Genomic DNA, 13,627 nt, shown 5'->3' on the forward strand with positions numbered 1-13,627 from the left:
CAGCAGCTTCCAGCCAGCCTGGAACCAGCCTAGAGCTGGGCCACCCTCTGTCTGCAGAGATGGGCCATGGAGGAGGAGCCACTGCCTGTGTGATTTACAACTTGTTCACATAGGCTGCGGCAGCTGATGCAGAAGCAGACTTCCAGGAAAGACACTCTTCATCACACACAGAGTTTGGCAACGGAGCCCCCATTTGAGCCTCATTCAATAAGCACGCCAAAGAAAACATGTTTTTCTTGCATTTGTTGTTTCCCGAAAACTTGTTTTCACTAGTTTCCCCATGTGACATGTCCTCAAATTACTCTCTAACTCACAGACCACTGTGGCTGGAATCACCCAGAGAGGGTGTCAGTGCAAACAAGGCTGCTTTTCCACCATCAGATAATTTCAGGCAGCACACACCTAATGCCACTAACATCCAAAAAGTAAAACCTCTCTCCTGTCTCTCTCAGTGGGCTTCAGGAGAGGAGTCATGAGGCAGCAGAATTAGGATGCTGATTTGAAGAGTAAAGCGTACTCTGGTAACATCTGCTTCTGTGATGCTCCCTCCCTGTCCCCCAGGACCCTCGACGAGCCCCAGGTCTCTGGCCCCAGCCCAGAGTAACACAGAAAGTCCTAGTTTACTTCTAAGTTTGTAGATTCACTCCATACCTTGAACAGAAGTAGTAGAGACACCTATCAATTCCTCAGGCTCACTATGTGCTAAGCGCTGAGTTAGATATTTTCCATCCTCATCTTATTTAATCCACACCTGACCCCTGAGAAGGAGGTGCTATTGCTCCTCATATTTTACAGAAGAAAAACTGAGGCTCACAGAGGTTAGGTAATTTGACTTTGGTAAGTTCACAGATAACAAGCAAACAGGAAAGCTGGATTTGAACCTGGCTAGCCAGCCTCTAGGTCTTATACTCATAAACCCGATGCTGTAATGTCTCCCTAGTAATTAGGCTCAGGAGATGAGTTTGCCAAGCAAGGTAAATGGCAGAGCCAGAATTTGAACTCAGCTCCATCTGGCTCCCAAGACACTCATACTGCCTGTGCAGATGGCCAATAAACATCCATGGATTAGCAGAGACTTTTGGCAAGACAAATAATCCCAATCACATAACACTAAATTTTCCACACCTCTTAGTTCCCCCAAGGACTGCCACGGAGGGTACTGAAATCTAGGAAGAAAGTGGCTTTTCATGCCTGAAGGTATTTTATTTCTGTTTCTGAGACTGATATTTAACCAGTCTAAGCCTCTCTGTATTGTGGCTCTAACTTTCCCGGCCCTAGGGAGAGGGTTCATTTGTTTCAGGGAACTTGTCCCTAGAACACTCCAGTCCTAAATGAAGCTATCACACAAGTCTCATTCATGACATGGGCCAATTCTTGTTACTATGAAACCCAGGATTAGGAAACTTTCCGTTCTGCAGGATAGAAAGATTTTTACACTTTAGCGTATGGCCCACTTATTTTTAAAACTACAGCGAAGCATTGTGAATTTGAATTTTGCTAATTCACAACTGCTGATGCTGTCAAAAGTAAATGAAGTGGATTTTACTTTAATTCAACATTTATTTAAAAAAAAAAAGAAAAAGGGGGGGAGGGAGGAAGGAAGGAGAGAAACATATAGAGAGAGAGAGGGAGAGAAAGACAGACAGACAGACAAAGGGAAAAGGAGTTGTACTCGGCTCTATGTGGGATTCTACAGAGATAAATAGAAGGAAGATGTAGTCCCTATTCTCAAGAAATTTGAAAATCATTTAATTACAGTTTTCTAACTATCTAGGACAGAGGTCCTCAAACTTTTTAAACAGGGGGCCAGTTCACTGTCCCTCAGACCGTTGGTGGTCCGGACTGCGGGCCCCGGGACAAGTCAGCTGCCAAGGAAGATAGGCAGCAGTGGCAAAAACACCTGGCAGGCCGGATAAATGTCCTAAGCTGGCTGCATGTGGCCTGTGGGCCGTAGTTTGAGTACGTTTGATTTAGGAAAATAAAACTTAACTTGCTGGGGGAAAAAGTGGAAGTTAATAAGGAGATTAAAATAAAGTCAACAAACGAGACAGAGACTAACAGTTCCTTGGGCTTAGAAAGAATTTATAAAAGATCAACTAAGCTACCATATCTATGTTCTTGCAACAAATTATTAAGATTTCATTCATTCAACACTCAATAGTTCCTCCTTTGATTCAAGAACTTCTTTTTGTTTGCTCACTATATGTCAGGCCCAAAACTAGATTATTCACAGAGATTTCAGAAGTTCACAAAGCATGTGAGTTTACATACATGAAATCATTCATTCTACATCCCCCCACCCCTTCCATACACAACCATACCTAATGAAAGATGCTGTTACCCTGGGTCACTACCCTCTGTAAATACCGTCTGTGCTATCCCCATGATTGAGTCAGTGTTGGGTGAGGACAGATAACTCTCAAATCAACATGCAAAACTGGTGTCTCTTCTCTCTTGTCAACCCCCATCTCAGGTCCTAGAGTGTGGCTCCAGTGATTTCTGCATTAGGGTCACATGACAAGACAGATAACACTCCACCTCACCTCTCAGGAAGTGACTCATCTCTGTTTTGTGTGGTTGTGACCTCACAGCACTGGGAAATGTCCCAGGAAATGAGCCATATGTCCAGGAAATGAGAGGAAACACCTGTGAAGGAAGCTCTTGCCCTCCATCCCTTCCCAGGCTCCCAGGACAGGTGGAAGGCTCCAGTGCCAAGGCCCATTACCACTGCAATGAACTCCATCTTCCTCAAGTTCGTATCCTGGGTCACAGCGGCAGATGAAAGAGCCATAGGTGTTGACACAGGTTTGCACGCAGGGGTTCTCAGTTGCACACTCGTTCACATCTGTGGAAAGCCAGAGCATATCACTGACCATTCTCACAACCAATAGAAAAATGCATCAGGAAAAACATCTATTACCACCAGGAGACAAGATTCACAGATACCAAGGATCTCTGCCCATGACGTATCAGATCAAGATCTCAGGCCCCAAAGTGATCATAGAAGGACAAAAGCTTCTGTCCACATATCTCTTCCGGGGCCAAAAGTCAAGGGGGGGGAGCAACATGCCCACACACATTTGAATATACATGTGTACATGTATATACACATACATCTGCTCGTAAGTCTACTCCCCAAGGCTCACCAACAGGAACGTCCAAGCAATCCTTGCTCCTTCCACTCACCTGCTCATTCCACCACCAATTAGCTTTTCTCACGCCCTCACTGACTTTGAGGTTTAACGATAACAAATGACCATGACCATTTTTAGTAATGTATTTGTTACGCGTAATAACTTCTATAAAAGAATCTCACACTCACTCAATCCTTACAACTCTGCTTCAGGACCACTGCTCCATTTTACATGTTAACCAGATTAAGAAGAATACCATCCAGAGGCACAAGGAGTAACAGGACATTCATTATCTTGAGCATGGTAATGGCTTCACACGGTGAACATATTTAAACATTTTTGAAGAATGAGCGATGTAAGCAAACAAGGGCATGGGAGGAACTGGTAAATGAGGCAGGGGTCTTTCCACAATACCCAAGATTCATTCTGCACTGCTCACAGGGGTGGGGGATGGCGAGGAGCCCCTTTCTCCATTGGCACTGTTGGACCTATTGTTAAGTGCCTTCTCTCCCGCACTCCCAGATGCCAATGACCAAAGTTCCAGCGGAGAGATTTTCTACCCCATTTACAAGTCCAGGTAAACCTCTTAAGACTTAGGATAGAGATCTGAATGTTTTCAGAGTTAGAAACCTTCATGGTGAGCAGCTTGAGAGGCTTTTCTTAAAGGGGAGGGCTAATCCCATGCCCACAAATCCCTGCTTCCTGGCGCCTTTGGAGCTTTCAGGTGGAAAAAAGATAAGTAAATGAACAGCCGTGTAGGGAAGAGTCCAGCAAGACACCAGCCTTCCTGGTGCCCATGGAGATTGGGGTTTCTCCATGTGAGGCAGGGGCAGGCAGGAAAAAACCCACAGTGCTAAGCCAGAGAGTGCAAGTTCTCACAGGACAGTACTGGTGACTACACAAATTAAGACTGGCATCCTCAGCCTCTGGCCAGACGCTGGCCCTCAGGAGATGAATGAGCTCAAGTCCTGTCCTCTCACAGCCCTCAGCTGCTTCAGGAGAGCAGGAGGACTAAAAAGATTCTGCCCCTGGGGCTCTTGCTGCCCTTTCCTGCCAGCCCTCTCCGGACACCCTTCTGAATCCCCTGAGAGCAGCAGCAGGCTGGTCTGACTCAGGGAACAGGAAGGCTGGGCCTTTGGTTTTACTCTCAACTCCGCCACCACCTGGCTGTGTGACTTGAGCCAAGCTGCTTAACCTTTTTGAATCTTGATTTCCTCTTCTGTGAAGCAGGGCCACAAACGCCTGCCTGCCTATCTCATAAGGCTATTGTTGTGATTCAGTGAGATGAACAGATGTGACAATGCTTTGTAGAGTGCAAAGTGCTCTTTCATACATGAGGTATAAGGATTGCAAGAGCCCAATGGAGTAGGTAGTGGCCTGTGTTGCCCACAGGCCCTGCTGATGCAATATCCCAATGGCCAAGTGCCCATGTGCAGGGCCTGGGTGCTGTGCCTGCTGCCTTGGCACACTGCTTGACTTGGCACTGCCAGGTGTACTCTGCTCTTTGTCACAGAGCGTCACTGAGAGGCCTGAAGGACACAGGTGCCTTTTGGCTCTGCTGGGCACAGCTGCGCCTCAGGAGGTATTGGGTGCACCGTGCCAGCCTCTGAGGGAAAACCTGGGCTGGCGCCCCCAATCCCCAGCCTTGGCACAGACCATCCTGCATCTGCCCTAAGCCACTTACCGCAGCAGCAAGGGAGCCAGGCGCCTGCAGTCTGCTCACATAGGAAGGAAGGGACCCTATTCTATCTGCTTCCTCAACCTCCTGGCCTAGCCTTTGCTCTCAGAAGAAAATGACCTCTCCTGGCACCGAGAACTGTCGAGACTTCTTGGAAAAATCAACTGAACCAGCTTTGGAGGAGAGACATAGAAAGAATCCAGGACCAAACTCTTTAACACTGATGCCTTCCTGTTTACCCAACAATTTAGATATGATTAAACTAATGGAGACATAATATCCTCCAACTAGCTGGCCAGAAGCCTGCCGGCCAGAACTCAAATGGTGTGACAAGGAAATGGGCGCTGCAAAGCCTGAGGTTTCCAGACAAAGACCTCATTCTGCGTCTCTGGCACTGCCTCCAACCTGGGCCAAGCACTTGCCAGGGGCTGGAGGCCTGGGCTGGGGGGTGGTGGGCCGAGGATAAGCTCAGGGCCAGAGCAGGACTTGCACTAATTCCTTGAGTCTTAAGTCCCCCATTCACTTCCTGAGCAGAAGAAACCCTCAGATGGAAACCACACAGGCATGCAGCTTGTTTTCCTTACTTATCAGTATTGGCAGTAATCACGTGAAAATGAGAAAATGCCTGTGTTTCATTCTGGCTGTGGGGCATGCTAAACAATAGGAGAAATTCACTACCACCAGACTCTCTGCTAAGTAACAGGCCTTCCTATCACGGGCTGGAGGGAAAACTGTACCCAGAGGCCTCAACGTTGCCTGTGAGACTCCTGAACAGTGCGTACATGTTTATTTTACAATTCATCCAGGGTCAGGAACCCTGAACACCCCTCGTTTGCCCTCAGGAATTGAATTTAGGCTACAAGATATGCAAGAAAATTCCTGATTAGGCAGGGCTACTTCTGGAGAGCAGAAACAGAAAAGAAGCAAATCCATGAAACTGTGAAGCTCCCAACTGATAGATGATTGTGGTTCTGCCCTCAGCAATTCTCAGAGCACTTTTGAGATATTTCATATAACCTCAGGTTTCAGGTTTCTATAAGCAACGGGGATGGGTGAGCAGTGACAAAAGATGGGAACAATTTTAATAGCAGCGTTTCCCATAAGTGCCAATTGTTGGGCTCCAAAGAAGACTTCATCTACTGTTTCACATTGTGTCCAAGTTACCATGAGTGTCACATACCTTGGCAAGACCTTCCATCCTCATTGAGGGTAAAACCAGGGTTGCATGTACAGGAATAGGATCCAGGAACATTTGCACAGAGCTGCTGGCAGTAACCATAGCGACATTCATCAATGTCTGGAAACAGAAATGCAAGCAAAGTGAGACAGGTCTCCCTCTCACTCACCAGTGCCACCACTAGCATGGCACGTTTGCCTACCGCTTCTGGAGCAGGATCATAAAAGGAAGTGAAGGGAACCAGTGCCAGATGTTCCTTACTAAGTGTCAGGGATGGTGATGCTCTCTGGATTACATGTCTCAATCTCCTTACAACCTTTTACACTCCCCCCCCCACCTGTCTCAGTCCCATGGACACCTGAATCAAGTTCCAGAAGCTATAGAAATTTTTGCTTCAAGTGGGATGTTGGACAAGAAGGCCTCTCAGATTTCATCTAACACTGACTTATCCAACATTTAAGATTCAACTCTGGGCGGTGCCTGTGGCTCAAAGGAGTAGGGCGCTGGCCCCATATGCTGGAGGTGGCGAGTTCAAACCCAGCCCCAGCCAAAAACTGCAAAAGAAAAAAAAAAGATTCAGCTCTAAGGTTCATTGCCCTGGGAGGGGACAAGTCAGCTTAAGATGTAAGAAGAAACCATAGTGTTGCTCCAATAGGCTCCTTGCCAGCCCCATTAACAACGAACACATCCAGCTGTGTGGAACAAGAGCCAGTGTAGACCAGGATGAGCTGGGCGGCACTAGAGACTCATGAATCCAGTAACATGAGGATGCTGGAGTTCGCCTTGGATCTCCCTGCACCAGAGTGAACATAAAACTCTGGATAAACATGCCTCTCCTGAGCCACAGCTGGCCTTTCCAGGGAAAGTGGCAGCACCAAGGGTCACTGGGTCCTTTGAGCAGAGCTGGGCAATATAACCTACCTGTAACATGTACCCATCAATGGGGACCCTAATGCCATGGGGAAAGCACATCTTAATACCCCAAGTCAATGGCATGATAGGTTAGAGAATTCCATCCCCTGGGCTTGGGGTAGGAATGAAATCATCAGCCTGGAGACAGAGACAGAGTCCTCCCCTGTACAGCTGGCTCCTGCTGCAGCCAGTTGATATGACTATAGCTGTAAGTGGTCCTTATCCTCATCTCCCCCTTAAACTAACTTTGTTCCTTCCTGATATTCTAGTTCCTTTGGAACCAAGGTCCATCTGGGACCCCTAGAGGCCAGCTCAGAACCTTAGTCCCTGTGCCTGATTCCTACAACCCACTGCAAGAAAGAACTCCACCTCCCCAAGCCATCTCTACCCCTTACCTTGTGTTCAGCCCTCCCTTAGATTCTGTGCCCTAAGTCCCAGCGACTTCTTAGATAGTCCACCCTACTGTCCCCTGGGTGCTAGGCAGCTTCTGCTTGGAAAACCCACCGGCTTACACAGCTGCTGGTCCTGACCTCTTCGCAGTTGCAATTGGGCACATCACCAAGGCGCAGGAAGGCAGCAGGGACCAGAGAGGGTACCCTTTGCTGAATGGCACCTTGGAGATACCCTTTGCTGAAGGACACCTTGGATAGAAGGCAGCCCCTTGCCCCATTTTCCTGCAAAAGTGCTCTCTTCAAAGGTGCATAGAGCAACTGGTGGGTGGCTCTGGAACTTGCATTTTGCAAGAGAAAGGAGAGTTTGGCTGGGGACACATGAGTCAGCCATAATTAGGAAAAGGGTTCACCTCAGATGTGAAATGTGAATGTGCTATGCCACATGGCACCACATTAGGCCTCCAGGAGCATCCCTTCCAAAGCTTCACACTTGGAGGAAGAGGACAACCTTCCCAGACAGAGGAATGTTCAAGCTGCTGGCACCCCTCAGATTAGGGGACTTCTCCCAGTCCTAAAAGTTCTCCACAGTTGGGCCCATGCATCCATCCAGGTTTCCTCTAGCTCTCTAGCGCCCCTTGTGGTGGGAAGAAAGCTGGACTGAGACTTAGCTGAAAGGAGACTTAGCTGTTAGACCCACTTCACTTTAACTGTCCAAACTGTTTCTCCTTTTTGAGTCTCAGTTTCTACCTCTATAAAAGTTGGATGGCATGATATATAAATACCTTCCAGCTCTGAAATTCTACACATTAAGTTTTTGTACAAAAAAATTCTGTCTCACTGATATGCTTATGTTGAAATCAGTAGCATCAAATTTTCCATTATAGCAGAAGGGGTTTAAATGCACAGCAACCATCCATATTCCCAAATGCTCGTGCATATGCCTGGAAAGGAAAACCAAGTCAAGTCTAGGCTGGCTTATCAGGCCTCACAGACGCTTCAGACAGGGCTCACAAGCAGATCCCAAACTCAGCCTCAATCAACAGAGACTTGGAAAGAAGCACCTTCTCTTTTTTTGTTTCCATGATACCATCTGGATCTGTTTCTCAGACCCTCCAGGACTGACTTTCAAGCAATGAAATAGTGTCTTACAGAATTTAAACTGGCAGGGCTTTTCCAAGAAAACACAGCATAGAAATTGCACCCTAGAATTAGAAATTGAAGTGACAGCTAGAGATTGCTATGAATTCATTCACTTGGCTAAACCCAAAAATAGAGGGGAGATGAAAGGAAAACAACCCTCGAGTAAAAATAAACAGAAAGATTACATAGCAGATGCCAACTGCAAGGGACAAAATTTTCAATTGGTAATGACTGGCTCCTTAGGAGTAAAAGGGAAGGGTGCCTTTAGTGGGGTGGGCCTGGCAAGGGGAAGAACCAATGTGAGATCAGAATCTACTGATCCACATTTGAGACTTGGAACATTTCTGTGACTAAGCAAAAGAGTTCTCTTTTCTGAGTATTATTTCTAACTAGAGCAAAATAACACTTCTATCACTTCCTTGCTTAGCTATGAACTTCCTGTAGAGAGGAAGAACGGTCTCTGTAAAATCAAACTTGCCCTTAAAGGCTGGGCATGGTAGCTCATGCCTGTAATCCTAGCACAGTGGGAGGCTGAGGAGGGTGGATTACCTGAGCTCAGGAGTTTGAGACTGGCCTGAGCGAGAGTAGAGTAGGACCCCGTCTCTACTAAAAGTAAAAAAAACTAGCTGGGCATTTTGGCAGGCAGCTATAGTCCCAGCTATACCTACTCATGAGACTGAGGCAAGAGGATCACTTGAGCTGAAGACTCTGAGGTTGCTGTGAGGTATAATGCCACAGCACTCAATCCCAGGGTAACTGAGACTCTGTCTCAAAAACACAAAAAAGAAATACAATCAAAAACTATAGTGAGGACTCGATGGTGATGGTGACAACTGATCTTCAAGGGTGATGATATAAACAAGTTCAATAGCCTTCTACCCCTTTAGGAGCCCTTCTCCCCAAAGGAAAGTGTACTACCCTTAGGCAGTCAGCTCCACCCACATCTCTCAATATTCCTGGCAATCATTAACTTGCAAGAGTCTATGAGCTTGGTGCTTGTAGCTCAAGTGGCTAAGGTGCCAGCCACATACCCCAGAGCTTGCAGGTTCGAATCCAGCCCAGGCCTGCTAAACAATGACAACTACAACCAAAAAATAGCCGGGCATTGTGGCGGGTGTCTGTAGTCCAGCTACTCAGGAGGCTGAAACAAGAGAGTCACTTAAGCCCAGGAGTTTGAGGTTGCTGTGAGCTGTGACACCACAGCACTCTACCCAGAGCTTGAGGCTCTGTCTCAAAAAAAAAAAAAAAAAGAGCCTGTGTGAACCCCAGAGAGTTGTTACCTAAGCATTGGCCTTCCAGAAGCCAATATCCGTCCGTGCAAGAGCAGGTATATCCTCCTTCCGTGTTAATGCAGATCTGGGTAGGGTTGCACTGGTGGGAATCCGTTGCACACTCGTCCACATCTGCAACACAGACATATTCCAAAGAATGTCACATACATCTATCTAGAGCCCTGGGGCCACCAGAGGGGCGAGCGGTTTGCTTGTCTTAGCTGCAAGGCAATTGATAAAATCACTGAGTTATACCCAAGGAGATGGAAACACCTCCCTGACAGGCCCTTCTGGGAGACACCGATCTCTAACAGAAGAGGGCAGAGCTAGTCTGCTCACCAGAAATCCACAAAGGGAAACAACCAAGAAGGGAACGCACATCCTTAGGCACCCTTCTGCCATCCCAAGCTGTTGCTATCTGCAAGTATGTCCACTCTGACAATAACCATGACTTGATTTAAAAGGCTTTTTTTTTGTATTAGGCTTATTCATTCATGTGTTAAACAGGGGCCTGCAGTGTACCTACTGCATACACAGGACTATGAGAGCAAAGCAGAAGTAAAAGAAACATCTCCTGCCAACAAAAGCTGGCTGTCTAGCCGCTCAGTTGTATTTACTGGTGAAAATCTTCTGACCTGAGGCTCCCACCCCTTCATGTAGCTTCCCAGAGCCCTCCAGGCTTCTACTCCCTCCAGCTCCAGGGGCTAACCCCTCTCTGCTCACACTGGACCTAACCATGATGCTATGGGGCCCACCATCTGTCTGGTGGAATAAAGGTATTTGCATCCAAGTCCCTACTCTTTAACTCAGAGCTTCCGTGCACAGAGATCACGCCCCATCCATGTTTCCCAAGACATCTGGCATAGGCAATGTACACAGTCAGTGCTCAAAACTGTTTAAACTGAAACATCCTTCTCCCTCTTCTCCCCTACACTGCACTTCTAGGGGGAGCACCCAGCATCCTGAAGCAGACCTCTGCATGTCAAACTCACTTTGACCTGAGAGAGACCTTTCACTCAACATTTATGCATTAATGCACTCCGCAGGGGTCCCCAAGCACCCAGGATCTGCCTGGAGACTCCAGCTCCTCTCCTCCTTGTCAGTCCCGCCCTCGCCTGCACCTTACCAGTGCGCCTTCCTTTCCCTCATTACTGAGTCAGGGTGAGCTCATCTCCACCTTCTCCTCCAGCTCCATCATACCTACCATCATGCAGTCAGAAATAAGATGAAAAGCTACAATTCACTGAACCTGGGCTGTGTGCCTCATACCTCACTTGTTATTGTATTTATGCTCACATTGCCCAGTGAATTGGGCTCATGATCCCCATTTTACAGATGGGAAAACTGAGCTGTAAGAGCAAATAAGCACTGAGCCCAGAGCTGAACCTTTCCTACCTGTCTGACTCCAAGTCTACTCTGTGCAAGAATGACAGGTCATAGTGCCCAGAACCAAGCTGGTTCAGGGGAAGGCTGGCCTTTTGCTGCCTTTTATTGACCCACCTTCCAATTATCTGCCTCTTGACACTGCACATTGCAGACTTGATCATCATCCATTCAGATGGCTTCTTTAAATATGTATGGTGAGGATGGGGGTGACAGGATCTAGGACTCAAGAGTATAAGTTCTTTGAGGACAGGGCTTTATGTTCCACAGGGCTTTGCATTATGCACACTCAGGAAGCCAGCACAACTGATTAAATGAAACATTTGACGGGGCAAGCAATGGTCCCTTGGGTTCAAGTGATACTGTCACAATTCCGACACCCACCAGCAACAACTCAACACCAATGATACTGCTCAATCCCCATTCCACCCCCAAAATGATCAGGTATCTGGCCATCATATGGAATCAGCTGGGATAGTCTTTTAGCACCTGGTTCCAAGGTGCGGCAACCTCCACTCCAATACGTTGACCACGAGCACCCTCTATGGCAAAGCCTCAGTGCTGTTCTCAGCTGTAAGGACTTGGGCCTCTGTCCAGCACCTCCCTTCCACCCTCCTCTGCTCAGTGAGCAAAGCCTCCCAGGGGAGCAGGCAAATAATGCTTGGCCATAAGTTGCTCCTGCTTAAATCCATATCAAAGCCCATGACAATAAATAATGCCACTATCAGCCAGTGCATATTTACATTTTCTCAGTGGGGAGTGATGGATGGTAACTGTGCCCTGGGAACAATATTGCCTCAGGAATTTCTGCTCTTTTTCCTGCCTTGAGGGGAATGGAGGGTGAGGGAGACCAAAGGGAGCTCTCTCACTAGATCTTGGTGATTGCTAGTTCCCAAGTCTCTGTGCTTGTGCAACTTGTGGCACATGCAAGATACCCACAAAGTCCTACAGTGAGAAACTGGACACACTTGCGTAGAGCAACCTGGGCTCAGAAGAGCATAAAGGACTCAAACACAGATGTATGTATGCCTGTGTATGTGTATGTGTGTGCGTGCGTGCTCCCGCACATGAGTATGGGCAAAGCACTCAGACCTAGAAACAAAATCTTCAAAGTTCACTTTTTTCCAACTCCACCACTTTTACTGAATTAACTCAGTTATATCTCACTTCTGTTGATACACACTTTAAAAATTAATTTTTTGACTTTCACTAACTCATGGACTGTCAATATGAAGTATATTTTGAGAACTCAATATGTCCCTGGAGAGTTTGGGGGGGGGCATGTCTCCCACTTTTATAACCTCAAAACATACCTGGTGTTCTGCTGCGTCCACAGTAGATGTCCAATAAGTACTGGATGAATGAATGCATGAACAAGTATTAATGCCTGGAAGCCCCCAGGCAGGTTTTTCCCAGCCAACTAGCTGACAAGACCATTTTAGGGTGTGTACTTTAAAAACAACCACCACCATCCAAACCACTGTCAGCTTACACACCTGATGGAGCTAAAACTGGAAATGTTCACACGGTGGGTTTCCACACGGGGCTGAAAGACCCATCACGCATTCCAGCTCACAGCTGAATTGCTTACATTAAATACATTTGACTTAAATAACAGAAGGAAAAATACATTGAATCACTCCAAGGACATTCTTTGGCAGGGCCTCCCTTCATCCCTTTCTGCATCAGTGGAAAAGCACAAGCTTCGGCAACCTGAGCAAGTGTCATTATCCTCATGAACAAACGGAGCTTGTGATTTCCTTTCCTTCCCCGTGCAATGGCTAAGAAGAGCGTCCTAAGAGAAAAGGATTCTGGGTACATTCAATCATTTATTCACTCATTCCTCATTCATTCTTTATGCCCTACAGTGGCTGGGGGGAGGGTGCATCCTCCTAAACCTCCAGGCCATTCGGGAGAGCTGGCACCAAGTATATTTCCTCCTGCCATCTTGTTCCTTCTGCCTCCTCCCTGCTCCCTCCTGTCCAGCTGCCTGGGCACCTGGAGGATTCGGCCACAGCAACCATGGCTTTGTTCTCTCAGGTGGGGCAATGTCTCTCCTCTGTCCAGGTGACCAGGACCCTGGCAATGGCAGCAAAGCTCTCACTGACTTTTAAAGAACCTGGAAAACACCAGCATCGCACCTGCCTACCTGCGTAACTTTATCTGGGCTTCCAGGCTCCAGGGCCACATATTAAGGATGCTCATTTAGGATTTCATACCCTTACCTTTGTCTCACATCCCCAGCCAGACAGGAAGCTTCCTGTGGGCAGGTGTGTTGCTGGTGCTAAGACCAGTATGAACAAAGGAATGCCCTTCAGGCAAGCGTGTTAAAGGGATAAAAGCACAGCCTTCACATACAGCTCTCACAGAGGTACAATATGGAGAAACTGGCCTCAACACGTGAAAATACAACTGCCCCACAATCCTGGGGGCAACAAAATGGATGAAGAGATGACACGAGAAGAGGCTGCAGCCTACAAACTTACCGACGGTTTTAGCACTTGGAGTGGGACTGGCACTTCTGCTCTTCCATCTGACAA

The 13,627-nt window shown here is 47.3% G+C and overlaps 1 protein-coding gene across 1 annotated transcript in view; it reads right to left on the reverse strand.

The window, feature by feature from the left end:
• The window catches only part of FBLN5 (fibulin 5), a 79,448-nt gene that overhangs the window by 15,990 nt on the left and 49,831 nt on the right, over positions 1-13,627 (reverse strand). Inside the window, exons 5-7 of the mRNA XM_003786991.3 lie at positions 9,714-9,836; positions 5,993-6,109; positions 2,726-2,845 (exon numbers count right to left, since the gene is read on the reverse strand). Of these exons, the coding sequence (XP_003787039.1) occupies positions 2,726-2,845; positions 5,993-6,109; positions 9,714-9,836 (360 nt within the window). The remainder of the gene's footprint in view (positions 1-2,725; positions 2,846-5,992; positions 6,110-9,713; positions 9,837-13,627) is intronic.

The sequence above is a fragment of the Otolemur garnettii genome, unplaced genomic scaffold (genome assembly GCF_000181295.1).
Source record: "Otolemur garnettii isolate 467f Iridium unplaced genomic scaffold, OtoGar3 scaffold00020, whole genome shotgun sequence".
NCBI lineage: Eukaryota > Metazoa > Chordata > Mammalia > Primates > Galagidae > Otolemur > Otolemur garnettii.